The sequence below is a fragment of the Scyliorhinus torazame genome, chromosome 11 (assembly GCF_047496885.1).
Source record: "Scyliorhinus torazame isolate Kashiwa2021f chromosome 11, sScyTor2.1, whole genome shotgun sequence".
NCBI lineage: Eukaryota > Metazoa > Chordata > Chondrichthyes > Carcharhiniformes > Scyliorhinidae > Scyliorhinus > Scyliorhinus torazame.
The window spans coordinates 53484874-53501316 of record NC_092717.1 but is presented as its reverse complement, the minus strand read 5'-3'; the positions used below and the strand labels follow the sequence as shown (position 1 = coordinate 53501316).

At 47.3% G+C, this 16443-nt stretch overlaps 1 protein-coding gene across 5 annotated transcripts in view; it reads left to right on the top strand.

The window, feature by feature from the left end:
• LOC140385290 (upstream-binding protein 1-like) overlaps positions 1 to 16443 on the top strand; it is a 150391-nt gene that overhangs the window by 108971 nt on the left and 24977 nt on the right. For all 5 annotated transcript variants that reach the window (XM_072467290.1, XM_072467288.1, XM_072467289.1 and 2 more), the window contains 2 exons: positions 4846 to 4939; positions 13713 to 13803. In XM_072467290.1, coding sequence (XP_072323391.1) covers positions 4846 to 4939; positions 13713 to 13803 — 185 coding nt within the window. The remainder of the gene's footprint in view (positions 1 to 4845; positions 4940 to 13712; positions 13804 to 16443) is intronic.

Here is a 16443-nt window from a genome sequence, read left to right as displayed (position 1 = left end):
AAGGACAAAGACAAGTAAATGGATTGGAACACCACCACCACCTGCAAGTTTCCCTCCAAGCCACACATCATCATGACTTGGAATTATATTGCTGTTCCTTTACTGTTGCTGGGTCAAAATTCTGAAACTGTCTCCTTAACAGCACTGTGAGTGTACCTGTGTCACATGGACTGCAGTAGTTCAAAAAGATGCCCCACCAGTTTTTGAAGGATATTTGGTGATGAACAGTAAATGCTGGCCTTGCCACACACACTTATCCCAAATAAAACACCTTTAAATAGATAGATAGAATTTACAGTGCAGAAGGAGGCCATTCGGCCCATCGAGTCTGCACCGGCTCTTGGAGAAGAGCACCCTACCCAAGGTCAACACCTCCACACCCTATCCCCATAACCCAGCAACCCCACCCAACACTAAGGGCAATTTTGGACATTACGGGCAATTTATCATGGCCAATCCACCTAATATTGTATTGAAATGAATAACGCATGTTCTAAATTTGAATTTTGCCAGCTGACACCAATTTTCTGACCCCTGTTGCTTTACAGATTGGTGACCTATATGCATATCATATCTTGAAATGAAATGAAAATCGCTTATTGTCACAAGTAGGCTTCAAATGAAGTTACTGTGAAAAGCCCCTAGTCACCACATTCCGGCACCTGTTCGGGGAGGCTGGTACGGGAATTGAACCCGCGCTGCTGGCCTGCCATGGTCTGCTTTAAAAGCAAGCTATTTAGCCCTGTGCTAAACCAGCCCCTTGCATCACTTTGTCCCTTTCACATTTCTAGCTCTGTTGTGCTCTGCTCCTTAATCAGATAACTTTGTAAAACTATGAATCTGACCTCTTGTGCTTTGCTCAGCTTGTACATTTCAAGTACTTAAAAGTGCCGGAATTGCCAATCTCCTAATTTAGGGAACACCCAAGTTATTGCTGTTTAGCATGACATGTATGTAATTCTCCTGGTGTGTATATTATTCTGGTGTGCTTCAGTAACGCCATCAAAGAACAAAGAAATGTACAGCACAGGAACAGGCCCTTCGGCCCTCCAAGCCCGTGCCGACCATGCTGCCCGACTAAACTACAATCTTCTACACTTCCTGGGTCCGTATCCCTCTATTCCCATCCTATTCATGTATTTATCAAGATGCCCCTTAAATGTCACTATCGTCCCTGCTTCCACCACCTCCTCCGGTAGTGAGTTCCAGGCACCCACTACCCTCTACGTAAAAAACTTGCCTCGTACATCTACTCTAAACCTTGCCCCTCTCACCTTAAACCTATGCCCCCTAGTAATTGACCCCTCTACCCTGGGGAAAAGCCTCTGACTATCCACTCTGTCTATGCCCCTCATAATTTTGTAGACCTCTATCAGGTCGCCCCTCAACCTCCTTCGTTCCAGTGAGAACAAACCGAGTTTATTCAACCGCTCCTCATAGCTTATGCCCTCCATACCAGGCAACATTCTGGTAAATCTCTTCTACACCCTCTCTAAAGCCTCCACATCCTTCTGGTAGTGTGGCGACCAGAATTGAACACTATACTCCAAGTCTGGCCTAACTAAGGTTCTATACAGCTGCAACATGACTTGCCAATTCTTATACTCAATGCCCCGGCCAATGAAGGCAAGCATGCCGTATGCCTTCTTGACTACCTTCTCCACCTGTGTTGCCCCTTTCAATGACCTGTGGACCTGTACTCCTAGATCTCTTTGACTTTCAATACTCTTGAGGGTTCTACCATTCACTGTATATTCCCTACCTGCATTAGACCTTCCAAAATGCATTACCTCACATTTGTCCGGATTAAACTCCATCTGCCATCTCTCCGCCCAAGTCTCCAAACAATCTAAATCCTGCTGTATCCTCTGACAGTCCTCATCGCTATCCGCAATTCCACCAACCTTTGTGTTGTCTGCAAACTTACTAATCAGACCAGTTACATTTTCCTCCAAATCATTTATATATACTACAAAGAGCAAAGGTCCCAGCACTGATCCCTGTGGAACACCACTGGTCACAGCCCTCCAATTAGAAAAGTACCCTTCCATTGCTGCTCTCTGCCTTCTATGACCTAGCCAGTTCTGTATCCACCTTGCCAGCTCACCCCTGATCCCGTGTGACTTCACCTTTTGTACTAGTCTACCATGAGGGACCTTGTCAAAGGCCTTACTGAAGTCCATATAGACAACATCCACTGCCCTACCTGCATCAATCATCTTAGTGACCTCCTCGAAAAACTCTATCAAGTTAGTGAGACACGACCTCCCCTTCACAAAACCATGCTGCCTCTCACTAATACGTCCATTTGCTTCCAAATGGGAGTGGATCCTGTCTCATAGAATTTACAATGTAGAAGGAGGCCATTCGGCCCATCGAGTCTGCACCAGCTCTTGGAAAGAGCACCCTACCCAAGCCCACACCACCCTATCCCCATAACCCAGTAACCCCACTCAACCAACACTAAGGGCAATTTTGGACACTAAGGGCAATTTAGCATGGCCAATCCACCTAACCTGCACATCTTTGGACTGTGGGAGGAAACCGGAGCACCCGGAGGAAACCCACGCACACACGGGGAGAACGTGCAGACTCCGCACAGATAGTGACCCAGCCGGGAATCGAACCTGGGACCCTGGAGCTGTGAAGCAATTGCGCTAACCGCTATGCTACCGTGCTGCCCAAGAATTCTCGAAGAATTCTCTCCAGTAATTTCCCTACCACTGAAGTAAGGCTCACCGGCCTGTAGTTCCCTGGATTATCCTTGCTACCCTTCTTAAACAGAGGAACAACATTGGCTATTCTCCAGTCCTCTGGGACATCCCCTGAAGACAGCGAGGATCCAAAGATTTCTGTCAAGGCCTCAGCAATTTCCTCTCCAGCCTCCTTCAGTATTCTGGGGTAGATCCCATCAGGCTCTGGGGACTTATCTACCTTAATATTTTTTAAGACACCCAGCACCTCGTCTTTTTGGATCTCAATGTGACCCAGGCTATCTACACACCCTTCTCCAGACTCAACATCTACCAATTCCTTCTCTTTGGTGAATACTGATGCAAAGTATTCATTTAGTACCTCGCCCATTTCCTCTGGCTCCACACATAGATTCCCTTGCCTATCCTTCAGTGGGCCAACCCTTTCCCTGGCTACCCTCTTGCTTTTTATGTACGTGTAAAAAGCCTTGGGATTTTCCTTAACCCTATTTGCCAATGTCTTTTCGTGACCCCTTCTAGCCCTCCTGACTCCTTGCTTAAGTTCCTTCCTGCTTTCCTTATATTCCACGCAGGCTTCGTCTGTTCCCAGCCTTTTAGCCCTGACAAATGCCTCCTTTTTCTTTTTGACGAGGCCTACAATATCTCTCGTTATCCAAGGTTCCTGAAAATTGCCGTATTTATTCTTCTTCCTCACAGGAACATGCCGGTCCTGAATTCCTTTCAACTGACACTTGAAAGCCTCTCACATGTCAGATGTTGATTTGCCCTCAAACATCCGCCCCCAATCTATGTTCTTCAGTTCCCGCCTAATATTGTTATAATTAGCCTTCCCCCAATTTAGCACATTCATCCTCGGACCACTCTTATCCTTGTCCACCAGTACTTTAAAACCTACTGAATTGTGGTCACTGTTACCGAAATGCTGCCCTACTGAAACATCTACCACCTGGCCGGGCTCATTCCCCAATATCAGGTCCAGTACCGCCCCTTCCCTAGTTGGACTGTCTACATATTGTTTTAAGAAGCCCTCCTGGATGCTCCTTACAAACTCCGCCCCGTCTAAGCCCCTGGCACTAAGTGAGTCGCAGTCAATATTGGGGAAGTTGAAGTCTCCCATCACCACAACCCTGTTGTTTTTACTCTTTTCCAAAATCTGTCTACCTATCTGCTCCTCTATCTCCCGCTGGCTGTTGGGAGGCCTGTAGTAAACCCCCAACATTGTGACTGCACCCTTCTTATTCCTGATCTCTACCCATATAGCCTCACTGCCTTCTGAGGTGACCTCCCGCAGTGCAGCTGTGATTTTCTGCCGAACCAGTAGCGCAACTCCGCCTCCCCTTTTACATCCCCCTCTATCCCGCCTGAAACATCTAAATCCTGGAACGTTTAGCTGCCAATCCTGCCCTTCCCTCAACCAGGTCTCTGTAATGGCAACAACATCATAGTCCCAAGTACTAATCCAAGCTCTAAGTTCATCTGCCTTACCCGTAATACTTCTTGCATTAAAACATATGCACTTCAGGCCACCAGACCCGCTGTGTTCAGCAACTTCTCCCTGTCTGCTCTGCCTCAGAGCCCCACTGTCCCTATTCCCTAGTTCTCCCTCAATGCTCTCACCTTCTGACCTATTGCTCCCGTGCCCACCAGCCACCATCAGTTGGTTACATCATCAGAATGTTCATAGCTCTATGAACAGACTAGATTATGCATTTTTGTATTGTTAAATTCCAATTTGAAATGGGGGAAATTAGGAATGCTTCTTGAATTTCGATCACTAGGAGACAGTGTTGTACATGTTGGCCCTTCAAATGGGAATAGCCACCCGTTTAGTTTGCTGCTGCTGGGCAAATGCTGATCTGAGACAGCTGTGGTGTCCTGCAACAGCCCTCAAGAGGTTACATCAGGTAACTTTTTTAAAAAAAAAAGTTTTAAAAATCAGAAAATTCTTAACAAATGGCACTCTATATATTCTTAAATATGGAAAGGATATTTTAAAAATATTAATATGTTCTCTAATGCAGGAGAAATTTGTTACAGAAATTATCCTTGTGGTGCTGCAGAAATATTGGAGTCTTGATAAGTTTTAATAAAATGCAACCCTTTATACATGTAAACTTTTCCCCTTCTCCAGCAACTGTGTCCAACAGCTACAATACAGGAGGCCCAGCAATGGTTGCACAAGAATAGATTCTCGACCTATGCGAGATTATTTTCAAACTTCTCAGGTACTGATTGCTCTTCCTTTCCATTTCAATAAATGTAATTTGCCAATATAAAATGATACTCCGTGGTGGAGCTAATCTGTTAAATTATGACAATTTTGGAATAATATAAGGAATGCAGAATCAGTTTCCATTCCTAACAGTAATGCTTTCGAAATGCAGAATGGACATTCTTCCTCCCAGCAGGCGAGAGGGGGGGGCAGGGGGTTGTTGATCAAAAAAGCTGCTTGAATTCTGGTAGTTGGCTGTGTTGCGGAGAGCAGTTTGCCTGACTGTATCTACCACCTCGCCACCAAAATCCATGAAAAGCAGACAAAAAAATACATTTTTATTACTCTACACAGACACACTATACTGTGTGTGGCACTAAGGCATTAGATTAAAGAATAAAGCAGCAAGAACCAATTCTGTTATGACCAAAAAAGTATAATATCCAGGAAGCTCCAAATAGATTATTCATGTACAAGCCAAATCATTGAATAACATGCTGTGATTACTGTATGTATTCAGATAATAATTGATCTTGTGTATAAGTCGACCCCCAACGTTTGGCTAAAAAATCCAAACTCCTAGATATGCCCCGCTCACCACTGAAGTCAAATTTGTCCTGGTGCAAACCTAGACATTTAAAGGCAGATGTTTAGCTCCTTGTGTCTGTGCAGACTAATGCAAATATACTTTGGCTGTTTTTTGGTGGTAGGGTTGATGGGAACAATCTCTGACCTGGCAACTCTGCAATCAGCTGATGTACCGCCGTAAATAGTTAGGTGGTGAGATGATGGGTGAGGGTGGATTTCATTCCTTTGAAAATATTGCCCATATATAAATCGACTTGTTACCTTTCTGTTAAAAAATTGTTCTCAGAAACTCCGCTTGTATATGAGTATGTATGGTACATACATGGGTTGTGCTGGGTTTCTTGGGTTAAAGTCATAGAGTTTTTACAGCAAGGAAAGAGACCCTTCGGTCCATCATGTCCACGCCACCATCAAGCACATATTCCGTAAAAATACATGTAAAAAAAACTATTCCAGCTATGGCCTAACCAGCGTTTTATACAGCTCCATCAAGAGCTCCTGCTCTTATACTCTGTGCCTCAGTTAATAAAGGCAAGTGTCCCATTTGCCTTAACCAACTTATCTACCTGTCTTGCTGTCTTCAGGGATCTATAGATATGCACACCAAGTCCCTCTGATCCTCTGTATTTCCTTGGGTCCTACCATTCATTGTATATTCTCCTGCCTTGTTAGTCCTCCCAAAATGCATTACCTCAAAATGCATTGTGGACAACACAGTGGTAGCACAGTTGCTTCACAGCTCCGGGGTCCCAGGTTCGATTCCCACCTGGGGTCACTGTCTGTGCGGAGTCTGAACGTTCTCCTGTGTCTGCGTGGGTTTCCTCCGGGTACTCCAGTTTCCTCCCACAGTCTAAAGATGTGCAGGTTAGGTGGATTGGCCATGCTAAATTCCCCTTAGTGTCCAAAAAAGGTTGGTGGTTGTTACTGGGTTACGGAGATAGGGTGGAGGCGTGAGCTTACGTAGGGTGCTCTTTCGGACTTGCGTTGGCGTTTGCGAGTGGGTCGGCTGCATCGAGAAGAGCTCCCACCGGTAGCCATTATATGCGGGGCTTTTGGGGGTTTCCCCGATTCTTCCCCCCCCCCCCCCCCCCCCCCCTGATTATTAGCGGCCTTTGGGGCCGTCCCGGGTAGCAAGCGGGACCGGCTTGAAAACCAGCAAGGAACCCCGCGTGGGTGTCGGGCGGCTGGTGCTGAGACGTCGGGCCCAGCGTGCGCGGAGGTTGGAGCAGCGGGGGCGGAGCTAAACTGAGGCCGAGGCGGTAGGCCCGAAGCCATGGCACGATGTAGGTGAGATGTCCCACATCGGATGGCTCCTGCCAAGAATGTGGTAAGAAGATTGAAGTCCGGTACCAGGGAAATTCTGGAGGAACACAAAAAAGAAGAAAAAGAAGTTTTAAAGAAATTTGGTGAAAGTTGTTTTTTCCCCCTTTTTTTTGAAGGAAGGGAAAAAAATTTGTTTTTTCTATTTAAAAAAAAAAAAATGAGGAAAAAAAAAAGATTGAAGAAGGAAAGAAGGGTGGGGAAAAAAAAGGAAAAATATTAAGCTGTTAAAGGATGCGAAGAGCAGCGTCAAAGAAGGGAGGAAACGTGGGCTCACCGTTGAATGAGAGGACGAGCAAAAGTGCTGACAAGATGGCAGATGCCGGAGCGCATGGTGGGGCCGCACTACTTACGGTGGCGAAGATGACCGAAGTGATGGCGGTGGAGCTGGAAAAGCAGTTTGCGAGGCACATGGAGGCTTTGAGGAAGGCGACGGCGGTCGTATTGAAGTCATTGGTGGAGGAGGCAATCTCCCCGGTGAGGGTAGCTGTGGCAAAGACATCAGCCGAAGTGAGAGAGCAGGGCGAGAAGATGAAGGAAGTGGAAGAGGCCGTGTCGCAGCACAGCGACCAGTTCACCTCGATGGGGGACGAGCTGCGGAGGGTAGTGGAGGTCAACAGAGGACTCCAAGCAAAGCTCAAGGACTTGGAGAACCACTCGAGACTGCACAATCTGAGAATTGTGAGCTTGCCCGAAGGGGCAGAGGATCCAAGGCCAACAGAGTACTTCGCTAAGACGTTGGCGGAGCTGATGGGGGAGGGTGAGAACCCCTCCCGGTACGAACTGGACCGAGCTCATCAGTCATTAAGGCCGAAGCCCAAAGTGAATGAACTGCCAAGAGCAGTAATTATCTGCTTCCATAAGTACTGCATGAAGGAGACGGTGTTAAGCTGGGCGAAGTAGAAGCGCGAGGTGCAGTGGGATGGTGCTGGAGTTCGGATCTACCAGGACCTGACGGTGGAGTTGGCAAAAAGACGAGCCGCGTTCGGGCAAGTGAAGGCGGCACTGTACAAAAAGGGGGTGCGATTTGGTATGGTATACCTGGCGAAGCTGAGGGTGACGTATGATGCCAAAGACTTTTATTTTGAGACAGCGGAGGCGGCTGAGCTCTTGTGAGGGCAGAAGGCTTGGGACAGATGTGAGGAGCGGAGCATCTGTGTTCTGTGTTTGGTGAGCTGGAAAATGTATAAATGCTATAACTTTCTTTTTACTGACGTGTATTGTAATTTACTTCTCTTCACATTGTTAGAGTTCAAGTTATTGGTTGGGTTGATTGGCATTCTGTGTTGCGCCGGTTATATCTTATTTTAGTGAATTGTATGGGTTGGATTGTTGTTTTTATTTTTTCTTTCTTTGGGACTGGGTGGGAAGGGACGGTATACCTTGGCCGGGGGAGCCACCCACGCTAGCTAACTAAAGTCGGCTAGTGAACGGAGGTGAGGTGAGAGGAGGGCTGCGGACTTTGGAGGCTGGTTAGCAGGTTTCGATGGGCCTACGAGGTGAGCGAGGGGGGTGGGGAAGGGATTGATGCTGGGAGATGTTTTTTAGAGAGGAAATGTAGGGGGGGGGGCGGGGGGGGTTTGGATGGGAGGGTGGGGGGAGGGGTTCAATGTTAATAATGGATAGGGGCGGGTCAGGCTCATGGGGCAGGGCCCGGTGGTATGATGATGGTGAATAGGAAGGGTGGGGGGGGCTGAGAGAGCCCCAGTTAGGTTAGTCACATGGAGCGTGAGGGGTTAGGAGGTCCGGTCAAGGGTGCTCGCGCATCTTAAAAATTTGAAAGCCGATGTAGCAATGCTGCAGGAGACTCACTTGAGGGTGAAGGATCAGGTGAGACTTAAAAAGGGCTGGGTTAGTCAAGTGTTTCACTCTGGATTTGACGGAAGGGCTCGAGGGGTAGCGGTAATGGTCAACAAAAAAGTCCGCTTCCAGATGGAGAAGGTGGTGGCAGATCAGGGGGGTAGATATGTGATTGTGACAGGGGCGCTGTTAAGTGTATACGGTCCCAATTGGGACGATGTGGGATTCGCAAAGAAGGTGTTTGGGGCCATCCCTGACTTGGACACACATGAACTGATAGTGGGGGGGGACTGGAACTTGGTGCAGGAGCCAAGGTTGGACAGGTCACGGCCGCGCTCGCTGGTCCCATCAGAGAGGGCAAAGGCGTTGGCTGGGCTCATGGTGGAAATGGGAGGGGTGGACCCGTGAAGGTTTCTGCACCTGAGGGAACGGGAGTACTCGTTTTTCTCAGCAGTCCATAAAGTATATTCGCGGATCGACTTTTTTGTGGTGGGGAAGGCTTTGCTGGCTGGGGTTAAGGAGTCGGAATACTCAGAATTGCAGTGTCAGATTATGCTTCGCCTTGGGTGGATATGGTACTGGAGAAGGGGTAGCGCAGAAGCCGGGGTGGAAATTAGATGTGGGACTTTTGGGGGACCAAGTGTTCGGTAACAAAATTGAAAAGGTAATTAAGGAATATGTAGGTTTCAACTGTACGGGTGAGGTGTCGAAGGCAGTTGTCTGGGAGGCTCTAAAGGCTGTGGTGAGGGGTGAGGTGATTTTGTTTAAGGCCAGAGTGGAGAAAGGAGAGGTTGGAGCGGCAGAGGGTAATAGATGAGATGTTGGAGGTATATAGGGGTTATGCAGAAGATGGGGACCCAGCAAAGCTGGAAAAGAGGAAGGAACTACAGGTGAGCTTTGACCGGCTATCTACCCAGGAAGGCGGTGCGCCAACTGAGGCGAGCAAGGGGTGCAGTTTACGAACCTGGAGATAAGGCGGGTATGTTAGCAGATCAGCCCCGGAGGGAAGGAGCGGCAAGGGAAATTGTTCAGGTGAGGGATAGGGCAGGGAAGTTGGTGGTGGCTCCGAATCTGATTAACAAGGTTTTTGAGGCATTTTATGAGAGGTTGTACAGGTCAGAGCCATCTGTGGAGACCGTGAGATGCAGGAATTTCTAGATGGGTTGGAGTACCCGAGGTTAGGGGAGGGGGACAGGGCTACATTAGAAGGAGCGATAGTGGAGCAGGAGATAAAGGATGCGATTGGGAGGATGCAGTCGGGGAAGGTGGCAGGGCCGGATGGGTTTCTGGTGGAATATTATAAAAAATTCAAGGATAAGCTGGCACCCCTGATGGTGGGGATGTTTGAAGAGCCGATAGGGAAGGGGGTGTTGCCACAAACTTTGGGGCAGGCATCGATTTCCCTGTTGCTTAAAAAAAAGATACGGATCTGATGGAGAGTGGGTCGTATAGGCCCATATCTCTCATGAATGTGGACAAAACAGTATTGGTGAAGGTACTGGCGGGTAGGCTGGAGGAGTGCCTCCCGAAGGTGATAGGTGAAGATCAGACAGGGTTCGTGAGAGGGAGGCAGCTCTTTTCAAACATTAGAAGGGTATTGAACATCGTTATGGCACCGGCAGAGGGGAAGGGAACAGAGGTGGTTGTGGCATTGGACGCTGAGAAGGCGTTTGACTGGCTAGAATGGGGGTACTTGATGGCAGTTCTGGAGCGGTTTGGGATTAGACCAACATTTGTGAACTGGGTAAAGCTACTATATAAGGAGTCGAGGGCAAGTGTCCGCACAAACAACATCAGCTCGAGATACTTTTCTCTCCACCGTGGGACTAGGCAGGGATGTCCTATGTCCGCCCTGCTGCTTGCACTCGCGATTGAGCCATTGGCCATCGCATTAAGAAGTTTGGGGTATGGAAAGGAATAGAGCGGGGGTGGGGCGGGGAGGAAGCATAGGGTGTCCTTATAGAACATAGAAGAGTACAGCACAGAACAGGCCCTTCGGCCCTCAATGTTGTGCCGAGCTTTGTCCAAAACCAAGATCAAGCTATCCCACTCCCTGTCATTCTGGTGTGCTCCATGTGCCTATCCAATAACCGCTTGAAAGTTCCTAAAGTGTCCGACTCCACTGTCACAGCAGGCAGTCCAGTCCACACCCTAACCACTCTCTGAGTAAAGAACCGACCTTGGACATCCCTCCTATATCTCCCACCCTGAATCTTTATGCTGATGACTTGCTGTTATACGTGTTGGAACCGAGTGTGTCGATAGGGGGAATATTGGAGTGGCTTCGAGTGTTTGGGTCTTTCTCGGGGTACAAACTAAATCTAGACCAGAGTGAGTATTTTGTGGTGTCGCGGCCGGGGGTGGGGGGCCTGCTATTCCGTAGGGCAGGGATTCATTTTAGGTACCTGGGGGTACAGGTTGCCTGGGAGTGGGGGGGGGGGGGGGGTCCGCAGGTACAACATTTCTAGTTTGGTGGGGAGAGTGAAAGCTGATCTGGCAAGGTGGGATGGTCTCCCTCTGTCACTGGCAGGTCGGGTACAGGCGGTTAAAATGAACGTGCTGCCGTGATTTCTGTTTATTTTCCAATGCCTGCCGATTTTCCTGCCAAAGGCTTTTTTCAGAGAGATTGAGGGAAGGATTATTTCGTTCATATGGGGAGGGAAGGTGACAAGAGTTAGAAAGGTGCTGCGACAGAGGGGAAGGCAGGCAGGGGATTTGGGTCTTCCAAACCTGATATATTACTCCAGGGCGGCGAATGTGGAGAAGGTGCGGAGCTGGGTCAGAGGGGTTGATTCCCAGTGGGTCAGAATGGAGGAGAGTTTGTGCAGGGGGTCGAGATTGAAAACACCAGCAACAGCGCTGCTCCCGATAGCCCCTGGGACGTACTCCGGGAGTCCGGTAATAATAGCTTCATTGAGAATTTGGAGGCAGTTTCGCCAACATTTCGGGTTGGGGGCAGGGTCAAGGGAAATACCGATTCGGGGGAACCACAGATTTGAGCCAGGGGGGTGGGATGGAAATTTTCGGAAATGGGAGGCGATGAGGATTAAGATACGAAAAGATTTGTTTTTTAGGGGTCGTTTTGTAGAGCTGAAGGAGCTTGAAGCGAAGTATGGGCTGGAGCAATGGAAAATGTTTAGATACATGCAGGTTCGAGATTTTGCCAGAAAGGCGATACAGATCTTCCTGGTGGAGCCAGCCTCCACATTGCTGGAGGAGGTGCTGACAAGGGGGACTGGAGAAGAGGGTAGTGTCAGCGGTTTACGGAGCTATTTTGGAAGAGGAGAAGGCACCACTGGAAGGGATCAAAGCAAAGTGGGAGGGAGAGTTGGGAGAGGATATGGAGGAAGGGTTCTGGTGTGAGGTGCTCCGGAGAGTGAATGCTTCCCCCTCGTGCACGAGGTTGGGGCTGATGCAGCTGATGGTGGTATACAGAGCACACCTCATGAGGACGAGGATGAGCCGATTCTTTGAAGGAGTAGAAGATGTGTGTGAAAGTTGCGGGGCCGCTAATCACGTTCATATGTTTTGGTCCTGTCCAAAGCTAGAGGATTACTTGAAGGAGGTTTTTAGGGTAATTTCTAAAGTGGTGCACGTGAAACTGGACCCAAGCCCCTGGGTGGCCATATTCGGGGTGTCGGACCAGCCAGGGTTGGAAACGGGTGCGGAGTCAGATGTTGTAGCCTTCGCCTCGTTGATTGCCCGAAGGCGGATCCTGATGGGATGGAGAGCAACCTCCACCCTATGCCCTGGCGTGGCGGGGGGACTTGTTGGAATTCTTGACTCTTGAGAAGGTTAAATTTAACTGAGGGGAAGGATGGAGGGGTTCTACAATTCATGGGCATTATTCATCATGCACTTTCAAGAACTGGATAACATCGAACATTTGTTGGAGGGTGGGCGGGAGAGTTGGGGGGAGGGTGGCGGTGTGTGTTGATGGTGACTGTGGGTGATTCCTGATTCCTTTTTGTCATTTGTTTATGTGAACATGCGGGCTAATGTTTGGGGTTTGGTGGGCGGATGGGATCGTTGTTATTGATATGCGGATTGACATATTTGTAACTGATTATTGTTTGTTGTTGGTGGGTGTAAATCTGGGAGAAAAGGTTAAAAAGGAGGAGAATAAAAAATATTTTTTTTTAAATGTAGGGTGCTCTTTCTAAGGGTCCGTGCAGACTCGATGGGCTGAATGGCCTACTTCACTGTAAATTCTGTGAATTCTATAATTCTCACACTTATCAGGATTAGATTTCATTTGCCATTGTTCTGTCCATTGAACCAGCCTGTCTATATCGTACTGTATCTTTCCTCCATTTACCACACTACCAACTTTTGTGTCATCTGCAAACTTGCAGATCAAACCTCCTACATTCACTTCCAGATTACTAATGTACACTACGAACAGCAAGTGAGTCAGCACTAATCCCTGTGGAACATCACTGGACACAAGGTTCCAGTCACAAAAACAACCTTCAACCATCACCCTCTGCCTTCTGCCAGTAAGCCAATTTTTGATCCAGTTTGCCAAATTGTCCTCTACCCCAGGGGCTCTTTCCTTCTTGACCAGTCTCCCATGCAAGACCTAGTCAAAAGCCTTTCTGAGGTCCATGTAGACAAAGGCAACTGCACTACCCCAATCCATACACCTCGTCACCCCCTTAAAAAATTCAATCAAATTTGTAGGACATGATCTCCCTTTGACAAAGCCATGCTGATTATCCAACACAAGAATAACAGTTCTTGAGTGAGATACACTCTGGGGCTTTTTGTAACTACCTGCCTGCTTTTCTGACTGGTGGTCACCCATTCACTCTCTGACTGCACTTCCTTAAATTGTGCGGTGGAGCGTCTAAAAACCCGCTATCCATGTAACTTGCAGCTTCGCGGATGCACATCAGTGCCTCTATCCGACACTCCAGCTCTGAAACCCGGAGCTCAAGTTGGTCAAACCGGTGGCACCTCCCGCACACGTGTTATAGCATGATTCCGTTTCCTTCTGTCGGTTAAGAATAGCTCATTTGTTTGTCCCCAATGAAGGCTTCATAATTATTTAGTATTTATGATTGATGCTTTCACAGGTTCTGATTTACTAAAGTTGACACGAGATGATCTTGTCCAGATCTGTGGCTCAGCTGATGGGATTAGATTGTTCAATGCACTTAAAGCAAGGTAACATTTCAGAAGCCAAATAAAATGGCTCACTCATACTTTGTTTGCATTACGGGTATCAAACTCAATTTATTTGGTGGACCTGACATCCTGATACTTGGAGAGGGTCACATTCAGCAACGGTTATTTGGGATCACGGGGGTAGAAATTGGGATGAATTTTGCCTGCTTTTTGGGCACAAAACGTGCAATGATATAAACTTCCCGTAGTTTGGTCCCGTACCTGATATATACCTGTGCATGGCATGGCCACTACTATGTTGGTCTTCATTGTTTTCAGGCATACCTGGCAGGCTGCCTGAAATGAGCGCTGGATTAATTTAAATCTAAAGAAGGATCCTGCCCTTTTTTCAGGAGCCGTCTGCAGCATGCTGAAAGATTAGGTGGAATATGCATCATACAAGCTGTGAGTAGTTTCTCTGGTTGTGCAATGGTCATTAAAGGAATGACTGAAGGAATGCTATCACAAACATCTGTTGAGCATAGAGAAGAAAGGATACTCTTTTCATTTCCGCCGTACCAGTATGGCCCCTGACAACCTGTAACACCTGCCACTTTTCACTTCTGCTTTATTGGAGTTTTTGATTGGTCATATGGCTCCTCCCCATGCATAGAGAGAATTCTCAGTCTCTGTACCTTGTTGTTGACTTGCCCACCAGTAAAAACAGTCTTTCATTATTAAGCTACAGAAATGTCCTCCGGTTTCTCACACCTCTTTACTGGCAACTCCCCTCTTGGCACCACTCTCATTATCCACGCTTCTAATCTCTTTCCTCTGCGGAAAATGTTGAACCCCATGCTCAACACATTTCTGATTCCAGGCTCTAATGTCCCAACCTCCATTCCCTAGTCTCCCAGCTTGCTCCCTCTTATACAGCCTCCCCTTTCCATCTCCTGAGTTCTAAGCTCCCTTCTCTTTGCCCTGACCGGTTTCTCTCTTCCCTTCACCAGTTGGTTCTATTTCCAATCACCACTAACTGTTCACATTGTCGTTGAGTGGGAGGGACACTAATGTGACATGGATTTTAAACTGCACAGTTTTTTTGGGCTGTTACAAGTTCTGCCTGGGCAATTCAGAATCCCTAAGCCAGGCACTGTCAGCTGGATGAAACAGTGCTGAGGGATATATATGCCTACTGATAGCTTAAATTAAGTACTTTTTAGCTTAGGAGGTTACATAGGGCAGTACGGTAGCACAAGTGGCTAGCACTGTGGATTCACAGGGTACCAGGTTCGATTCCCCGCTGGGTCACTGTCTGTATGGAGTCTGCACGTTCTCCCCGTGTCTGCCTGGGTTTCCTCCGGGTGCTCCGGTTTCCTCCCACAGTCCAAAGACGTGCAGGTTAGGTGGATTGGCCATGATAAATTGCCCTTAGTGACCAAAAAGGTTAGGCGGGGTTATTGGGTTGCGGGGATAGGGTGGAGGTGAGGGCTTGGGTGGGTTGGTGCAGACTCGATGGACCGAATGGTCTCCTTCTGCACTGTGTGTACTATGTTCTATAGCCTCTTTGTTCCAGTTGCTGAAGAAGCAGCTTGTGTGTTCACATTGAAAGAGCTGCTGATTATAGTTAACTGTGTTCCAAGGTAAGCCTATTTAGTAGTAGCTGTAATTTACTGTTTTCTGGAGCATGTATGGGTGCTAATCTTTGTTCTAAGGGTTGTTAAGTACATTTTGAAACAGTAAATTTTTAATTAGTTGCTGGGTAGTACAAAACTTGAAGTCTGCTGAAAAAAGGGACCTTCTGTCAAAACTTTTGTATTGCACTTGTTAGGGCAAACTCACAAGGTAGCAAATATAAAAGGGAACAACAATTTACACTGCATGAGAAGAGGATGCTGATTGTTTGGCAAGTGGACTCTGTAATTGTTAGTTCTGAGGGTATGCAGCACTGTTGGAGAATGCTGTCTTTCAGATGAGGTGAAACCAAGGCAACCTCTGCCTGCTTGCCACTGTTCCGAAGAGAAGGGAGTTATCACCAGTGTCCTGGACAATATTTATCCCTCAATCAACAAAGCAGATTCTGACCTAGTCATATTCATGTTGTCTCTAGACCGATGCTGCCAGAGCTGCTGAGTTTTTATAATCTGTTTATCTGACCGTTGCTGTTTGTGGGAGTTTGCTATACGTTTCTTGTGCTTTCTTTATTACAACAGTGACTACACTTCAAAAAGCTTTTCATTACCTGTTTAGTACTTGGACGTCTGGTAGTCATGAAAACACTAAATTCACGGGTCTTTTTTTTCACTTTTCTTCCAACTTTGATCGTCATCTGTAAATGCCCTTCGATTGTTAACTGACCAAAAATATTGTCCCCATTGAGTTTTCCTGGTCCTGATATCCTATCCATCATCCGTACAAGGCGTTTTGAGTTTACCTCACCGTATATCTTTTTATATATTTGCTCATGTCCACAATAAATACCTCTTTACTGGTTTCACATTTAGACCTTTACTTACATTATCATAATTCTAAATAGTTTTTCTACACCAGAAATGTTAAATTAAGTTTCTAGAATAAAAAGGCATCAGAAGTTTCTTTTAGTGCAATTCAGCTTTTAAAAACTTTGAATTATCAGGAGTAGACAGTATTGACATTCTTGGTCTCAGTAGCTCATCTGGAACACCACAGTTGGTAAAACTG